General features: G+C 39.2%; 1 protein-coding gene across 1 annotated transcript in view; it reads right to left on the reverse strand.

Moving 5' to 3' along the window:
- HEMK1 (HemK methyltransferase family member 1) overlaps positions 1-15,504 on the reverse strand; it is a 44,503-nt gene that overhangs the window by 15,368 nt on the left and 13,631 nt on the right. The window contains exons 5-7 of the mRNA XM_015817182.2: positions 12,071-12,232; positions 10,505-10,569; positions 600-649 (exon numbers count right to left, since the gene is read on the reverse strand). Of these exons, the coding sequence (XP_015672668.2) occupies positions 600-649; positions 10,505-10,569; positions 12,071-12,232 (277 nt within the window). The remainder of the gene's footprint in view (positions 1-599; positions 650-10,504; positions 10,570-12,070; positions 12,233-15,504) is intronic.

Below are 15,504 nucleotides of genomic sequence, written 5' to 3' on the forward strand. Positions count from 1 at the left end.
AGACAGACAGACAGACAGACAGACAGACAGACAGACAGACAGACAGTTAGTTATGGACAAATGGTATTCGTTCACATGCCAGTGCAGTCCAAACACCTTTTTAAAATTTAAATTGAAAGACTGTGCATCTCAACTAGTAAGCATTTACACTTGGGAATGCATTCAGAAATGGACCAGCAGCCAGAGAAGCTGTTTATACATCACTGACAAGATAAATTCCCAGTGCTTAATCTCATTTACTAGCCTAATGTTTCTGTTCTGAGCCCAGCGCTATTTCTGAGCACATTTTACACTTACAAAATTGTACGTAAGAACTTCCCATGCTTATTTCTTTTCTTTAACACTGTACAATGCACAGAAAAATGTGCAGCCTGACCTTATAGTAGAAAAACATTCTACATGTATTTAAAACATGTACCAAGCTATGAGCATATACTGGGGAATAAATTTTTTGGGGAGATTCTGAAGCCATCACTTCATTTTGTAGTCATTGTGTGATTAAGTAGATTAAAGACCTTTTCAGCTTTCTTGTACATTCTTGTAAGAGAATGTTCTTCTCTCAAACCATTTACAAGGGACAATTAAATATATGAACTTACATGAAGATATATCATGGTGAAAAACATGGATTCTTTCCTGTAGATGTAACCTATAAAGAGAAGATTTGACACAATACCTTTGATTTACACACATATCTCATTTATCACCTTATGATTAGTTTTAACAGTGGTCTCAATCATAGTAAATTAACTAACATTTTTGATTGCATAATAACTCATTGCACAGATCTCCATAGCACTGAATCAAAACATAATAACCTGAGGTTGCTGCAACCCGTCAATTATGTACTTTTATTATGCAAGAAATGTTGCACACATTACTGCAATCCCTGTTTTGAAACATGAGCCACTTTTGCTCAATTCCTTTCTCATACGCAGCACATCTGATAGTAGTCTTAACATAAAACTTAACCATAAGTAGTCTTAACTTATGATGGCAGACAACAATTAAGGAAGACTAGAAATCAAAAATCTAAAGAGGCTTTTTGTGCATGGGTGTGTATCTATAACTACATATATCTAGGGAATTAAATTTATACTTAATCATCTCCATTCTACTGTAACTTTAGAACAGTGTTTCTCAACCTTGACAATTTTAAGGCATGTGGACTTCAACTCCCAGAATTCCACAGCCAGCTTTGCTGGCTGTGGAATTCTGGGAGTTGAAGTCCACATGCCTTAAAATTGTCAAGGTTGAGAAACACTGCTTTAGAATCATGCAGTCCACAGTTCACCTGCCCTGAAAATGTGCATAGCTGCACTGTGCAGGAGCACAAATTACTTTCTATTACTCCAAAGCAACAAACTCAAATTTTCCTGAGATTTTTTTTTCTATTTGTAACCCGCCTTTATTACTATTTTTTTTTTTTTTTACAAATAACTCAACCATCTAATCCTGACAAAAGACACAACTGCTTTAAGAAACTGCATGTAGGAGCTGTGTGAACACCCCAGTGGGTCTCAAACCATCTTCCAAGCTGATGCAATACATTACCCCAATAGAAACTATAAACTTAAGCCCGGTATTGCTGATGCTGGTGCAGGGCTATGCCAGACTTGCAGAATATGTTTGATTTGGATTGTTGAAAAAAACCCTGAGGCTTTTGCTCAGATCATTCCATCAGTTTCCCAGGGTTATTGTGACCCTATTCAGCTCACCAAGGGAGCAAACAGGAGAGCAACCAGCTTGGCAGATGAAGCAATTTTTATTGATTTTACTCTTCTTCAGAAAAACATGGAGAGAACTGCTCTCGGAACCTGCAAAGCACATTATGTTTATTTTCTTCTATGAAGTCAACAAAGTCTTTACATGCTAAAAGTACAGCTAATTGCACTACTAAAAAAAGAAAGGGGAAAAAAGTCTAGTGGCAAAACTTTTCATTTTCCACCTTATCTGTGGATTCTTGTATAGCAGTGGTTCTCAACCTGTGGGTTGGGACCCCATTTGGGGTCGATCGACCATTTCACGGGGGTCGCCAAGCAAGGCTGTCCGCCATTTTTTTTGTCCATTTTTCCCCCCTTTTCCAGCGGGTGCCTTACCTCCCTTGGGCTGGGCCAGCTGGTGGTCGGCCTGCTCCGTCTCTGCCGCTTGCCAGCTACGCTTCGGCCATCGCAGGGGGCGGAACCACGCATGCGCGGTGCTCCCGGGCAGGGAAAGTCCTCGACTTACGACCGGTTGGGTAGTCCTCGACTTACGACCGGTTTAGTCCTCGACTTACGACCGGTTTAGTCCTCGACTTACGACCGGTTTAGTCCTTGACTTACGACCGGTTGGGGTCGTGGCATTAAAAAGGTTGAGAACCACTGTTGTATAGGATATAGGGAACACTGACAGAGAAGCATCAAGAAACCTTCCAAAAGATAGAAGACTCCAACTCTTGGAGCTGAGGTCAAGGACAGAGAGATAGAGGATCATGACACAAAGACTCAAGCCTGACAAGAAGAGTTCTTATACCCAGTAGCTCAGAAATAAATTCCAGGGTCTTACTGTTGTTAATAAAGACTAAGAGGATTCTGCAAAGAGAAAATTCCTACCTGTTTTCTCAACTTGGAGCAATGATAGATGGTTGTCATAATTACAGGTTCCTTTCTGAGAAAGACTGAAGCAACAATCTGTTTGTCAGAAGTTGTTGAAAGAAGTATGCTGCCTTTCTGTGGCATGCCTTCAGAAGGTTACAGAAAGGCTCCCAAGATGTTTTAAGGCCACAGACATATATTCCTTTCTAGAAATCCATATGGGAATGCATGACATAACTATAAACCCTCTTGAAGATACTGTAAGGGACAATAATGCACTGAAGGAACTAGAATACAAATGTTTTATTCACATTTTTTTGATTGAGGAACATGGTCCAAGAAAAGAGAGAATACTAGAAATGAACACATGGATATAGAGATGGTGCCAATGCGAATTGTTTCAATTCTCTTGTAAAAACATTTTTCAAAAATGAAGATCTTCTAACAAATGTGGGTTACTCTTGAAAAGAACTGGGAACAACATGTTCAAAAGGCACCTGGCAAATTTGATTTAAATTGGATCCAATGGGGGCCAGAAAAGAGAATCCAGACACTATGTGGGTACATAGGATGTTTGATTGTGCTATCAAGTTGGTGATGGCTATTATAAAATCTTAGATAGATTTTCTTCATGATGATCCGTCTCTAACCTCGTCTTCCAACAGTGCACTCACTGCCACTGTAAATCACTCTACCCACATTGTTTCTGGTCATCTTCTTCTCTTTCCTTCCAAACTTGACCCAATATAATCTTCTATTTTGCCTCACTTCCAGATTAGTTAGTAGCCTCTCCACATGGGTAATCTACAGTAGTATCAGATATACCTTGGAACTAAATTGTTATCAATTGATGATCACTATCCTCCCTCACGTGGGTTTTGATGTCTGTAAACAGCTTAGACTTGTTTTGCATAACACATATATAATCTTAAAAAATTAAACTGCTAGAGTTTCCTGAATGGCATGTAGAAAGATATATAAAACCAGTTTCTTCACTTCCTAAAATATGGAGGTTGCATTTATAGAACAGGGAGACCAGTTGTGAGTCTCCCTTATTTCTTTTGGGGTCTCTAGAGGATCAGATTAAGTCATTTATATGATAATGCACAAACATAAAACTCAGGTTACAGTAGGATAATTTAAGTTTTCTAGATTCACAGTGTAAATGGTTGTCTAAGAGGATACCTACTCATAATGATGTTATTCTAGCCCCAATGCATCTAACTTCTCTATGTCAATGATATTCCAGGATTCCTTCAGACACTCATATACTGAATATCCATGATAAATTTATTAACATTCTTTTATATGCTGACATTATTATTCCAATGGCATATTATCAAATAGGCTGAAGAGACTGTTGTGAAAACTAAATGCCTACTGTGTTCTTAATCCTTTAAACATCAATAAAACCAAATCTAACATTTACTTTAAAAAAGCGTGGAATATAAATGGCAGATAAATGGGGAGCCTATTGAACAAGTTAATTTGTTTACTCATTTAGGAGTGTTTTTTTTTTATCAACCCATAGTTGTGAGCAAATCATTTAAAATGAAATTTGTCAAGGGCTAAGGCAAGCACTAAAATATTATGTAAAGTATTTAATTATAATTAACTAGACATCTGGAATCCCTGAAAGTATTCAGGCCAAAAATAGTTCTGATGCCAACTTATGGTGCAGACTTGTGAGGCCTTACAAAAGCTATCTTTATTGATCAAGTTCACACCTGTTTTTTAAGAAGCAAACTGGGAACTGATAAGAACATCTCAACCCCTACAGTCAGAGCAGGAACAGGTATCCATTCCATACATAACCAATAAATAATTAAAATTTTCACATGCTGGCAGAAGATCCATTCAATGGATCTTGATAGACTAAATATGTTTAGCGGAATAGTTAAGGATGGTTCAGCCCAATTCCTGGATAAGCTGACTTTCCAAAGTTATTTCACAACATTACTTTTCCACCCAGTTTTTACTCTCAACTGCCTCCCAGGCAAGAGATATTTTTAAACAGAGTCCTAAATATCAATGCTCAAACTGGCATCGAGTTATTAGCAAAAAATAGATGTTTACATTGGTTGGCTAATTAAAAAACTATTTTCCAAGATACCTGGCAATGAATTTGACACAACTATTAACAAGGGCCTGTCCTAGAGCAAGATTTGAGTTGTTGGACTCTATGGCCAGATATGGGTGCTCCCATAACGTCATATCATGAGAGGATGTATCATGTTTTGTTTAACTGTCAACTGTATGCCGCTTTTAGGCTTAGATATTTAACCTCACTAAAGGGGGCACAATGGCCCAGCAATGAAAGACACTGAGCTTGTCAGCTGGAAAGATGACAACCTGGGTTTGAGACCCGAGCACCACACGACAGGGTGAGCTCCAGTTATTTGCCTCAGCTCCTGCCCATCTAGCAATTTGAAAGCATGCAATGCAAGTAGATAAATAGGTTCCACTTCGGTGGGAAGGTAACAGCATTCCTTGCACCTCGGTGTATAGACATGCTGGCCACATGACCACAGAAGCGTCTTCGGACAACGCTGGCTCCCTCAGCTAGTTTATTTAACCTCACTACTTAAAAGAAAAGCCCAATGGGATCCGAACTGCAGATTATCCTATTTCCTCCTAGGTTCTAGTGCTAAGTTTACAGTTAAGGCACTTCAGTTCAGAACCTGAACAAATCAGGGTATCATGTAAAGGTGGGATATTTATCTGAATTTTTTTGTATTTATCCCATATGTATTTTATTACTGTATTTTCTTTTATCTATTTTACTCTGGAATTAGATTCTGTATTTTGTTATTTTATATTATGTGGTCATAAGATGAATCAATTAATAAACTACTACTATTTTTTCTTTCCATCTTTCTCAGCATTAGAGCCCTCTCTCTCTCCAGAGAGTTAGGCCTTTGCACAGCATGTTCATACTAGGTCATTTGTGCCTTCAATGAGAACTCTGATTTGTTTAATGATCTGTTTGTTTGTTTTGTTTTCCTGGATGTCCATGGTATTCTTAGAAGTCTTCTCCAACATCAAAGTTCAAGAGTTAATACTCTGCTTATCTTGCTCCTTCGAGTTCAACCTTCACTTCTATAGAATATCACCGGGAATACCACTGCTTGCACAATTCTGATCTAGATGCATCATGGCATTTGAATATAGATGTAATTGCCAAATTACCAAAGATATGTACTAGCAAGTAGGTAACGTCTGCGGAAAGAACATTTATCCTACAAAAGGAACTTAACCTGGCAAAGGAAATGATAAACAACAAAAAGGTCATTTTTAGCTATGTAAATTGAAGAAAAAGGAAGAGGTGAACTCAAAGCTGTAAGAAGATAACAAGCGATGGGGAGAGGGCAGGACTTCTCAATGCCTGCTTTGCTCTGGTCTTCTCCAAAAGGGAACTACAAGTAGTCCTTGACCTACAGCCATAAATGAACCTGGAATTCCAGTCATAAACCATTGCTGCTGTTAAACGGATCACGGTTGACCGCATCTGATTTTATGACCTTTTTGTGGTAGTTGTTAGGTGAACCCCACCATTGTTAAGCAAATCCATTATACCCAATGGGCATTTTTTGTTGGAAATGAGAAGTAAATGCCAGTTTCTGGCAAAAACAAATTGCCAAAAATCATGGTCATGTGCCTGAGGGATGCTATAAAAGGCCACAAATGCAGGCCAGTTGCCAAGTGCCCAAAATACAACCACAATGACCACAGGCATGAAGGTAGCTTTTGGAACTCCAAAATTGGATTACAAATAGCTCTGGGGAGGTCCATTGTAACTTTAAACAATTCTAGAGCAGATTATAATGTAATTGTTTTATAAGCATTTAAAAAAAGAAATGCATACTGGCAGTAAATAATGTGGGTTCATTAAGGATAAACCATTCGTAAACAACCTGATCTTTTTTGATAGTGACCAGTTTAGATGATCAAGGAAATGTGATGGACATAACGTAGTTTGCCATCAGCAAAGATTTCCAGTAAAGATAGCACAATGTAGGTTTCATTGTTAGATGGATATAAAAATGGTTTGAACAATCATGCCTAATGAATGCACCCAATGGCTCCATGTCAAGTTGAAGGAAAGTGTTAAGTAGTGTATCACCAGGCACCATTCTGGATTACGCATTGTTTACTAGATTTATAAGTGATTTGGAAGCAGAGTTCTTGAGAAAAAGATGTCAAATTCCACAGCCGTGCCCAGATATGACTATCGAAGATTCTTAAGCCTAAGGCAGATCATAGTTAGGAAAATAGGATCAAAACAGAAAATTTATTCTGTAACCACACGTCTTTGAGACATTCAGGTGGGGCATCCCATTAGCAGAGAATGACTCTTATTTGCTTTGCCCACGGGGAGACACTGACATTTTCACATGCAGGACAAACCTATAATTGTCTTAGATTGGAAGATAACATGGCTTAACATGCTGGTCTCAGGGAAACGGCTGCAGGGAAATGAGTTTGGCAAAGTTATAGCTAGAAATTAAAAAAGATGAATGTGTTAAGTTTCATGTTGATTTTCCACCAGCAACTCTTTATCAGATTCTGCTAATAGCAGCTCTGAAGACAATTTGCCAAACTGTAACACACAAAATTTGGGTTTTTACCTTGAGCACCAGTAATCCGCAAGACATGAAGCCTAAGTAAGAAAAATATGGCATCTCCTCTTCTAAAACTACCTGATGTATTAACATGGTTCAGTTTTTATCCATTGACATTATTAATAACTTAGTAATCAATTTTTTCTAGTCATGATATAAAACGTGATATCAATCTAAAGCAGTAAAAACAAGCATCGTGCATTATTAATTCACCAGAGAAATTCAGACTAATTATGCTGAGATTAAAACTGCTGAGTATACAAAATAAGAAATACGTCATTTGGCATGCTCCCTTCCAGCCTACACTTCAAAATAAAGAGGACCTAGATTGAGAGCAAGGGTGGGGACATTCAAGTATCTGATTTAATCATTCAGCACAGTATATAAATATTAAACTTAGTGCAAACTGATTATGTCATCCTGGAAAGAGATCTGTTGTGCTTTTATTAAAGGACTTTGTGTGTGGGGGGCTTCGCTTACAGGTGGGTTATTCTGCCTGTAAGTGGAAGAATAATTTCCATTGGCATGAGGGCGCCCCTTTTAATAAGAAGCGCAGCAGCAAGCAGTGGCCTTCCTCAAAATTGGGGTTTTCCATGAATGGAAAACAGTTACACTCTCTCTTCTACAGGTATGAGCAGATGAGGAAAACACTCATAAACATTACTGAATTTACATCCATGAACAATTAAAGCACCACCCATCAACAAATGCTAATGCATTGATTTCTGGCTACCAATGTTAAAACATAAGAGTGGCACAAGAGAAGAGGTCATAGCTCAACAGAGCTTCCCGTACATAGCACGGAAAGAATTTCTAGCTCAATTTCTATGGGAAAGGACTTCAGGTTATTGGTGGAAAGAGCCCCACTTAAATTGGGATGCTTCTGGAATTAGAACTAGGTTGCATTTTTACATAGTTGAGAAAACTCAATGACTTTACAATGAAGGGGGCAAAAATATATATATGTGGAAAAATCCTTGCTTGTGCTTGCTCTTGCCCCTGTTTTCCTGACCGGTTACTTTTTTTTATGGCAAAGGAGGCAAGGCATTTTCAAGTCAAAGTAGGCTAGCAGGAGATCTTCACTCTTATTCTGCAGGATTTGTATTATTCCGGAGGACAGTATTGGGCACAAAGGCTTTATACATTTGCCCAACATTATTGTCAGTAGGCTCACGTAAGATCAATTCTGAATATGCTTCAAGTTTTTAGCCGGAAAGAAAAAGAAATATGAGTATCTGCCTTATGTCAAGTCAGATTATTAGATTATCCTGTTCACTATTGTTGAATTCAGTTTCCAGGCAAATGTATTTCCTCAGCTATAGCCCCAAATGCATATAAAGCATATACTCTATTGTGCTGCTTTGGCATTTTATTGCTCCAATTCAGCTGAGCACTAAATGACAGCAGAGAGAGCTGTGCTAAGGGGACTGGTTATTAAATTCAGGAGACACATGTGTTCCACTGCATTCTGTGTAACAGTTCTTTGCTAAATTATTATGACTTTTAATAAACAGACTTTTCTTTCTGTAGCAGTTTTGAATTATTTTGCTTATTTACAACAGAAAAGTTAATTATATTTGTAAATCAGAACTGATGTTCTCCTACAGAGTTGTGTTATCCTACAGTTCTGCTATTCCCATAGTTAGGCACTGGTATTACAAAACAGTCTTTCAATTATTGTGGCATTACTTCAAATATGTATGAATGCACTAACAGAAGTATAGGTGAGGAATTATCATTCCTCTTTATTCTGTGTTGGTCATACTGTATCTGGAATACTGCATACTGCATTTTAGGATAAATTTTAGGACAAATCTAAAGCCTATTTCCAGAAGAGCAACCCCAAAAAAACAGCATGGAAGGAAACGTGTATGAAGAGGTGTTCAATTGGTTTAGTTAGCCCAAAAAACAGTAGATTATGGAAGATACCAGAACTCCTTTTGAACATTTATATTTTATGATACTGAGAAAAAACTACTTATTTCAAAAATTAATGCCAATGAGATTAAAACAAGCCAGATGAATATTGTTCCTTTCGCTCATTCTGTCATATATATTGACTAACTGACTGTAATCAGTATAGGTAGTTCTAACTTATTGATTGCAATAAGAATTGGCAATTCCATTGCTAAGCAGTCATAAAGTGAAGCATCATGTGACTGCACCCAACCTACCAGTCAGTTCCAGCTGCAATTGTTAAGTGTGGTGTCACGTAACCACAATTTGTGTCTTTGTGCTGATTTCCCCATTGACTTTGTTTATTGGAAGCTGGCTATGAGGGTCACAAAAGGTGATCATGTGACTGTGAGACGCTGTGACCATTGAAAATGTGTGTTGATTGAAATCATGTGATCACTACAATGGCTCCAAGTTGAAGGACCAGTTATAAATCTCCTTTTTCAGCACTATTTGTACAGTCACTGAATGAACAGTCAGCAAGTGAGGACTAATTTAATTTAATTTGGCCAAAATGACTTAGGTGGACCATGGCCTACAGTCTTGTTCAAAAATCTTGATAAATTAAATTTAGCATTTTTTTAAAAAAAAAATCAGACAATAATTATGGGGTGGTTTTCTGACTGCTCATTTTAGACGCCTTAGTCATTGAAGTATTTATAAAACCAAGCCTCTGCCTCTATACTGTCTGAAATTTAGAAAGCAACCCATCTGTTGTGGTCTGTAAGTTCAGTAACTTTCAATAAACTGTTGAGAAATAGCTAAGATACCACAGATGCAATATTTCCCCCTACGTATTTCTTTGAAATGTGTCCAAAAGATTGAGAAAATTTCTAGCCTCTTGCTTTCAATGTTTATTCAACTTCCTTTTTTTTAAAGTGTAAGTTTACACTCTTGAAATTTTAAATGGAACCAAATTGTTTGATAGTTTTATTGCAATGTTCATGAGAATGTTCAATTAACTCTTTCAAGGAAGAAGTTCTTCCATTGGGAAAGATTACTGCTGCCACGTCTGGAGTACCAGATGCATCAAATGTTTGAAAAGATGACCTGTTATTATAATAATAAAACGAAATTTATAAACATAGCAAAACCTATGCTTATTCTTTGCATTGTTTCATGAGTCCCACGGTGTGTTATGGGATACTTGATCAACACACAAACTGCACAAACCAGAGCACAACAACATGGAGTGTTTGTCTGAAGCTCCAGTTATTTTTCGCAAATCCTGGGTTTTCTCAAACCTTCTGGCAACAATCTTCTTATCCCCCAGAGAATGCTGTTTTGGCTACTTAAGGATCCAATTCAAAGAATGTGTTCACTGCAATATACATGATAAAAGATTTTTACCGTTCAGCATTTTCCTTGGTGAGATTAACAGCCGCTTCTAATTTATCAATGGCAATGAGCTGACTCTAGGAACAAAAGAGAAAAAGCATAATAAAAGCAAACATGAAAACATTTCTCAGACACAGTAGGATATCCTTGGGGAAAAGCAATTCGAAGTGAGCGATGCTAAATGTTTTAGAAATGACCTTTTGTTAATCTATATCAGGGAAGGATACACTTTTAAAATGCAAACTATCCGTAGCAAATTTTACCTGGTTATGGCTTTCCATGTGCTTTCTGGTAAAATTGTACAATGGTATAAACCTTGCTTAACAGAATAAACTTTGATTGTTGGGAACATGCAACATGCTAGGCCAGACATGTCAAACACAAGGCCCGGGGGCCGGATACGGTCCGCGAAGTGATTTCATGTGGTCCGCGAAGCCATCCTGGAAACAGTGAGGGAATGGCCCCTGCTGCCTTGGCCCTGGCCCAGGCCGGCCAGGAGCCAATGTATAATTTTGTGGTGGCCATCTATGCTGAAACACATTCAGTCTTAGCTCCACAAGGCTGTCTAGAAACAGCGAGGAACCAGCCCCTGCCATGTCGGCCCTACCCCCTAGGTGCATGCTGGGGAGGTGTCACCCTTTGTGAGGAATGAAGAAATGGACTATGCCTTGGTGCTTGTCCCGGTCCCACCCCCTTCTACCAGAGACCCTCAGATCTGTCCCACTCCTGCCCAGGCCCCGACAGGCACCCTTGACGCGAATGATGTAGAGCTGGCCATGCCCACCCAGTAGGCCACACCCACTCCATCCACACCCACCCAGTAGGCCGCACCCACCCTGGCCACACCCACCCGGCTCCCTGAGGGCAACCGCAATGCTGATGCGGCCCTCAATGAAATTGAATTTGATAGCCCTGTGCTAGGCCATAATCCATGGTTTCCAAATTACCCTATGTCCATGCACTGTGCTAACCTATTAAATAAGCAAATCGCACTAAGGATTAGCAAGCTATAACAAACCACTTTCTTGTATGATCACAAATCTGTTTCTAAGAAAACAAGAAGAACCATGCTGAACCAGATTAAGATAAAGCTAATCCAGGATTCTGTTCACACAATCAGCAATCAAGCTCACAAGTTTCATATAGGCTAAGAGACCTACTCTACAGCAACTGGTGTTTAGACCAAGTTGCTCCTGATTCTGGGGGTAATACAGCTTACTCAGTAAAAGAAGAGAACTTCAAATGGGACTTTGAAGTCAAAGTGGCTCATCTTTTTTCTCCTTGTTCATTTTTGCTCCAAGAAAAAAGGACAAAGTTAGCATTATTTATAGTTTGGTGTATGGGTTAAGGCACCAGGCTAGAATCTGGGAAACTGTGAATTCTACTCCTGCTTTGGGCACAAAATCAGTTGGGTGACCTTGGGTTAGTCGCTTTCTCTCAACCCTAGGAAAGAGGCAATGGCAAATCACTTCTGAAAAATTTTGCCAAGAAAACTGAGGTACTTGTCTGGGCAGCCTCTGAGAATCGGACACAACTGAATGAAAGGGGAAAAAATCCATCTAATGAAATGTCACTTACATGAGGAAGCTTTTTCAGAAGACTTAAACCAATTGCCCCTGAGCCACAGCCAACTTCCAAAATAACTGGACCACGGGTCTCTGGGAAATCCTGAAGGTCCTTGCTGCATGCAGATGTCAATCTCTTTCTGTGTTCTTCATCCAGAATGAGTGAAACCAATTCCTAGAAGATACAACTATTTATTTACTAAAAATTGTATGCTGCCACAATCATTAGACATTGGATGACTCACAATTACATAAAATCTATAGTCCATAATCAAAATCAAAACTTTAACTATTACACCAATTCTACACAGATTCCAAAGCTGAGAAAGATGGATAGTCTTTTTGCATTTCAGTGCCAAATGGCTGCACAAGACAGACAGAAGACAGCAGATGAAAGTGGCTGGGAAGTGGTGAAGATACAGTACTAGAATTTTAAAAACTAAACTGTGTGTTAAAACTTAAGGGCACTAGTATAAAAGTATAAGATCACTACAATCAAAACTGCATTTCAACAGATTCTATGTAATACTGTAGCGCAGCATTTATTTTTACTCAGAAGCAAGTTCTACATTTCTCTGATAAGCCCTTGTAGGTCTGCTGCCTTTGTTTGTTAATGGGTCACATTTACCTCATAAAATTTTCTTCCTTCCTCCAACAGAATTTGAACTCCTGGCTGATGCTGGAAGAGTAGGAGGTAGCCATGGCTTAGAGGGCCTGTGCACACCTTTGGGTTGTGTGCCTTTATCCCATTCTTGGACCAGTAGGCTCTGCTCACTGTCATCATGCCCTTGTGATCCCGTTTGAACTATTGCTATGCGCTTTAAATAGGACTGCCCTTGAGGAGTATCCAGAAGCTTCAGCTGATGTTTAGTCCTGTTGCTCCTGATTCTGGAGGTAACACAGAATCGGCTTAACTACTAGCTGTTTAGTACCTGATTGTTAATAAATTTATCTAATACCTTTTTAATGCCTCTCAAGCGGACAATCGTTGCTAACTTTCTGGATGCAAATTCAATAGTTTAATCATTTTAGGGTTGTAAATGCTGTCAGCTGTTCGGCTTATGAAACACCACTGCCTCAGGGGTTACACTGGTCACCAGTGTGCTTCTGGGTGCAATTTAAAGTGCTGGTTGTCATCTGTAAAGCCCTTCACAGCATGGGACTGGATTACCCTAGGGACTGTCTTCTCCCAGCTGTTTCTATCTGTCCAATCTGGTCTAGCAGGATGGGTATGTTCTGGATCCTATGAACCATTGGATGTCGGCTGGCAGGGACCAGATGGGCCTTCTCTGGCATAGTGCTTGCCCTCTGGAACATTCTTTCTCCAGAGAATGACTCTGTTGGCCTTTGGAAGGCCTTGAAGGCCTGGTGATGAGCCTGGGCCTGGGATCCTGAGTGTGTGAAGGGCCTTGTTTCCCTGGTTATGTTGTCACATAACAGATGTGCCAACAGATTATAGTATCTTCTGGCCTGCTATTTGTGTTTAATTTTTTGTCTGTATTTTAATTGTTTTCCTGGTTGCTCATCGCCCAGAGTTACTAGTTTGAAATGGGTGAAACTGAATAAACAAACAATCAAATTAAAAAATGCTTGGTTCTAGTAAAAAAAACCAGTTTCTCAATGTTTCTGTATATTTTAAAAATCTGAATCTAACCTTTGAACATAAGCAAAATCCACAAAAAGCACAAATGTTTGTAGGTATGAAAACATAAAACCGAAAAGGCTTTTCTTTAACTCTGACAACCATCTGTAGTTTGTAAACAATGAACTGGCATGAATAAGTCTGATTTTTTTTTCTTATTTTTGCATTAGGTGCTGAATGACTCAAAAAGCAAACTGTGTACTCGTATACCTGGTGTTCACAAACCCCTCCTTTTTCTCCTCCTCCTCTTCCAGCCAGCCAGCAATACAAAGTAGGTCATAGTGCAGCAGAGGCCACAGAAACCTAGAAGGAAAACTTTCCCATCTCTCCCGGTTACTCAAAGGGAGTAAATGCAATTGTGTGGCACTGTAAGTGACCACTGTGGAAATATTTCAGACTTTGTAAAAGGTAATAAAATAAAGCAGCTGGCACAAATGAGTTCTTGAGAGTGCAATTACACCCTATAAGATTATTTAAGTGAGAGTGCCTATCACCACCCATCTCTGCCATTTTGGCAGCTCTGTGCACTGCTGCCCTTGCTCTGCTTGCCCGTTGACCATCATCTTCTTCTTCCACTGCTAAAGTGCATCTGACCTGTCTCTTTGTGAGGCTGTGCAAAGCTTCAGAGTCTTATGCAGGCAGCAGCTGCCTCGCAAACCGCCCGGTGAAATGCGCCTTGTCAGCAGTGGGAGGAAAGAAGACTATGAAGGTCAGTTGGGGCGGGCTAGGCAGTGGAGCACAAGGTGGCTGGAGTGGTGGTGGTGGTGTGGTGCAGGAACAAGGGAGCCCTGGGTGGTCAAAATGGCAGAGACGGGGGTGGTGGGGGAGAAAGGTATGGGGGGGGAGTTGAGGCCGAAGTGAGCTTGGCAGGGCAGGACGAGTGTGAAATCTTGGTCAAACTACTACAACTGGGACTACTGAAACTGTTGTTGCCAATGGTCCGTCCACATGATGTTTCAGTTAGCAGCGGAAATTCCAATCCCAATTAGGGTCATTAAGCAAAGACTTCCTGCAATTTGCAACCCAGTATAAACTGTCTCTTATATGTAAATTCTAGAGTCCCAATAAGGAGCAAGATGTTAATACATGCATACAACTCAGATTTCTCTAGTCAAGATAAAAGATCAGCAAAGGTGTGACAGGACTAAGAGATGATTTCGGGACAATCTAGCAAATCATTGTGAACTTTTTCTAATCAACTCTGGGCAGTTTGTAAGCAGTGAAATACTATCTTTCTTATTAAATGATCAATGAAATTGAATCCTGTATATGTGTCTTTGTATTTGTGTTTTCCACTCTTCTCCTGAAAACTAAAGTACTAAAAGTAAAAAAGACCAATTTCTTGTATAACTAATAATATATCATCACCTCCCCCTTTCTATTCCTTTGAGGGATAATATAAAGCAAACTTTGATCTGCTATTGGTTTCATTGATTTTAGTCAAGTCATCATTAAGGGATCGTGATAATTTCTCCATTGAAAAATGCCCAAGATATTCAATATTTCTTCTTAGGAATTAGCAAAAGCCATTTTTAAAAGATACCCGGTTCTGTTAGAAGTTTTGCTAAGATTGAATGGCATGTTTTTACAAAAACAGTTCAATAACTATCCAATGTTTTTCAGAAAACCTGTAATATCGGAAGTGCATTGCAATAAAACAGAAACTGCAATGCAGATAGGACGCAGTTGGAAGGAGCCAATGGACTAGAAAATGTGACTGCTTGCTTCCCTCCTCTCCTTATCAAGTAAAATAGTTTGGCCATGAACCGAGGAACCAAACAATTCCATGGCATTTTATACTGTAG

The sequence above is a fragment of the Protobothrops mucrosquamatus genome, unplaced genomic scaffold (assembly GCF_001527695.2).
Source record: "Protobothrops mucrosquamatus isolate PMUCROS unplaced genomic scaffold, P.Mucros_1.0 scaffold560, whole genome shotgun sequence".
Taxonomy (NCBI): Eukaryota; Metazoa; Chordata; class Lepidosauria; order Squamata; family Viperidae; genus Protobothrops; species Protobothrops mucrosquamatus.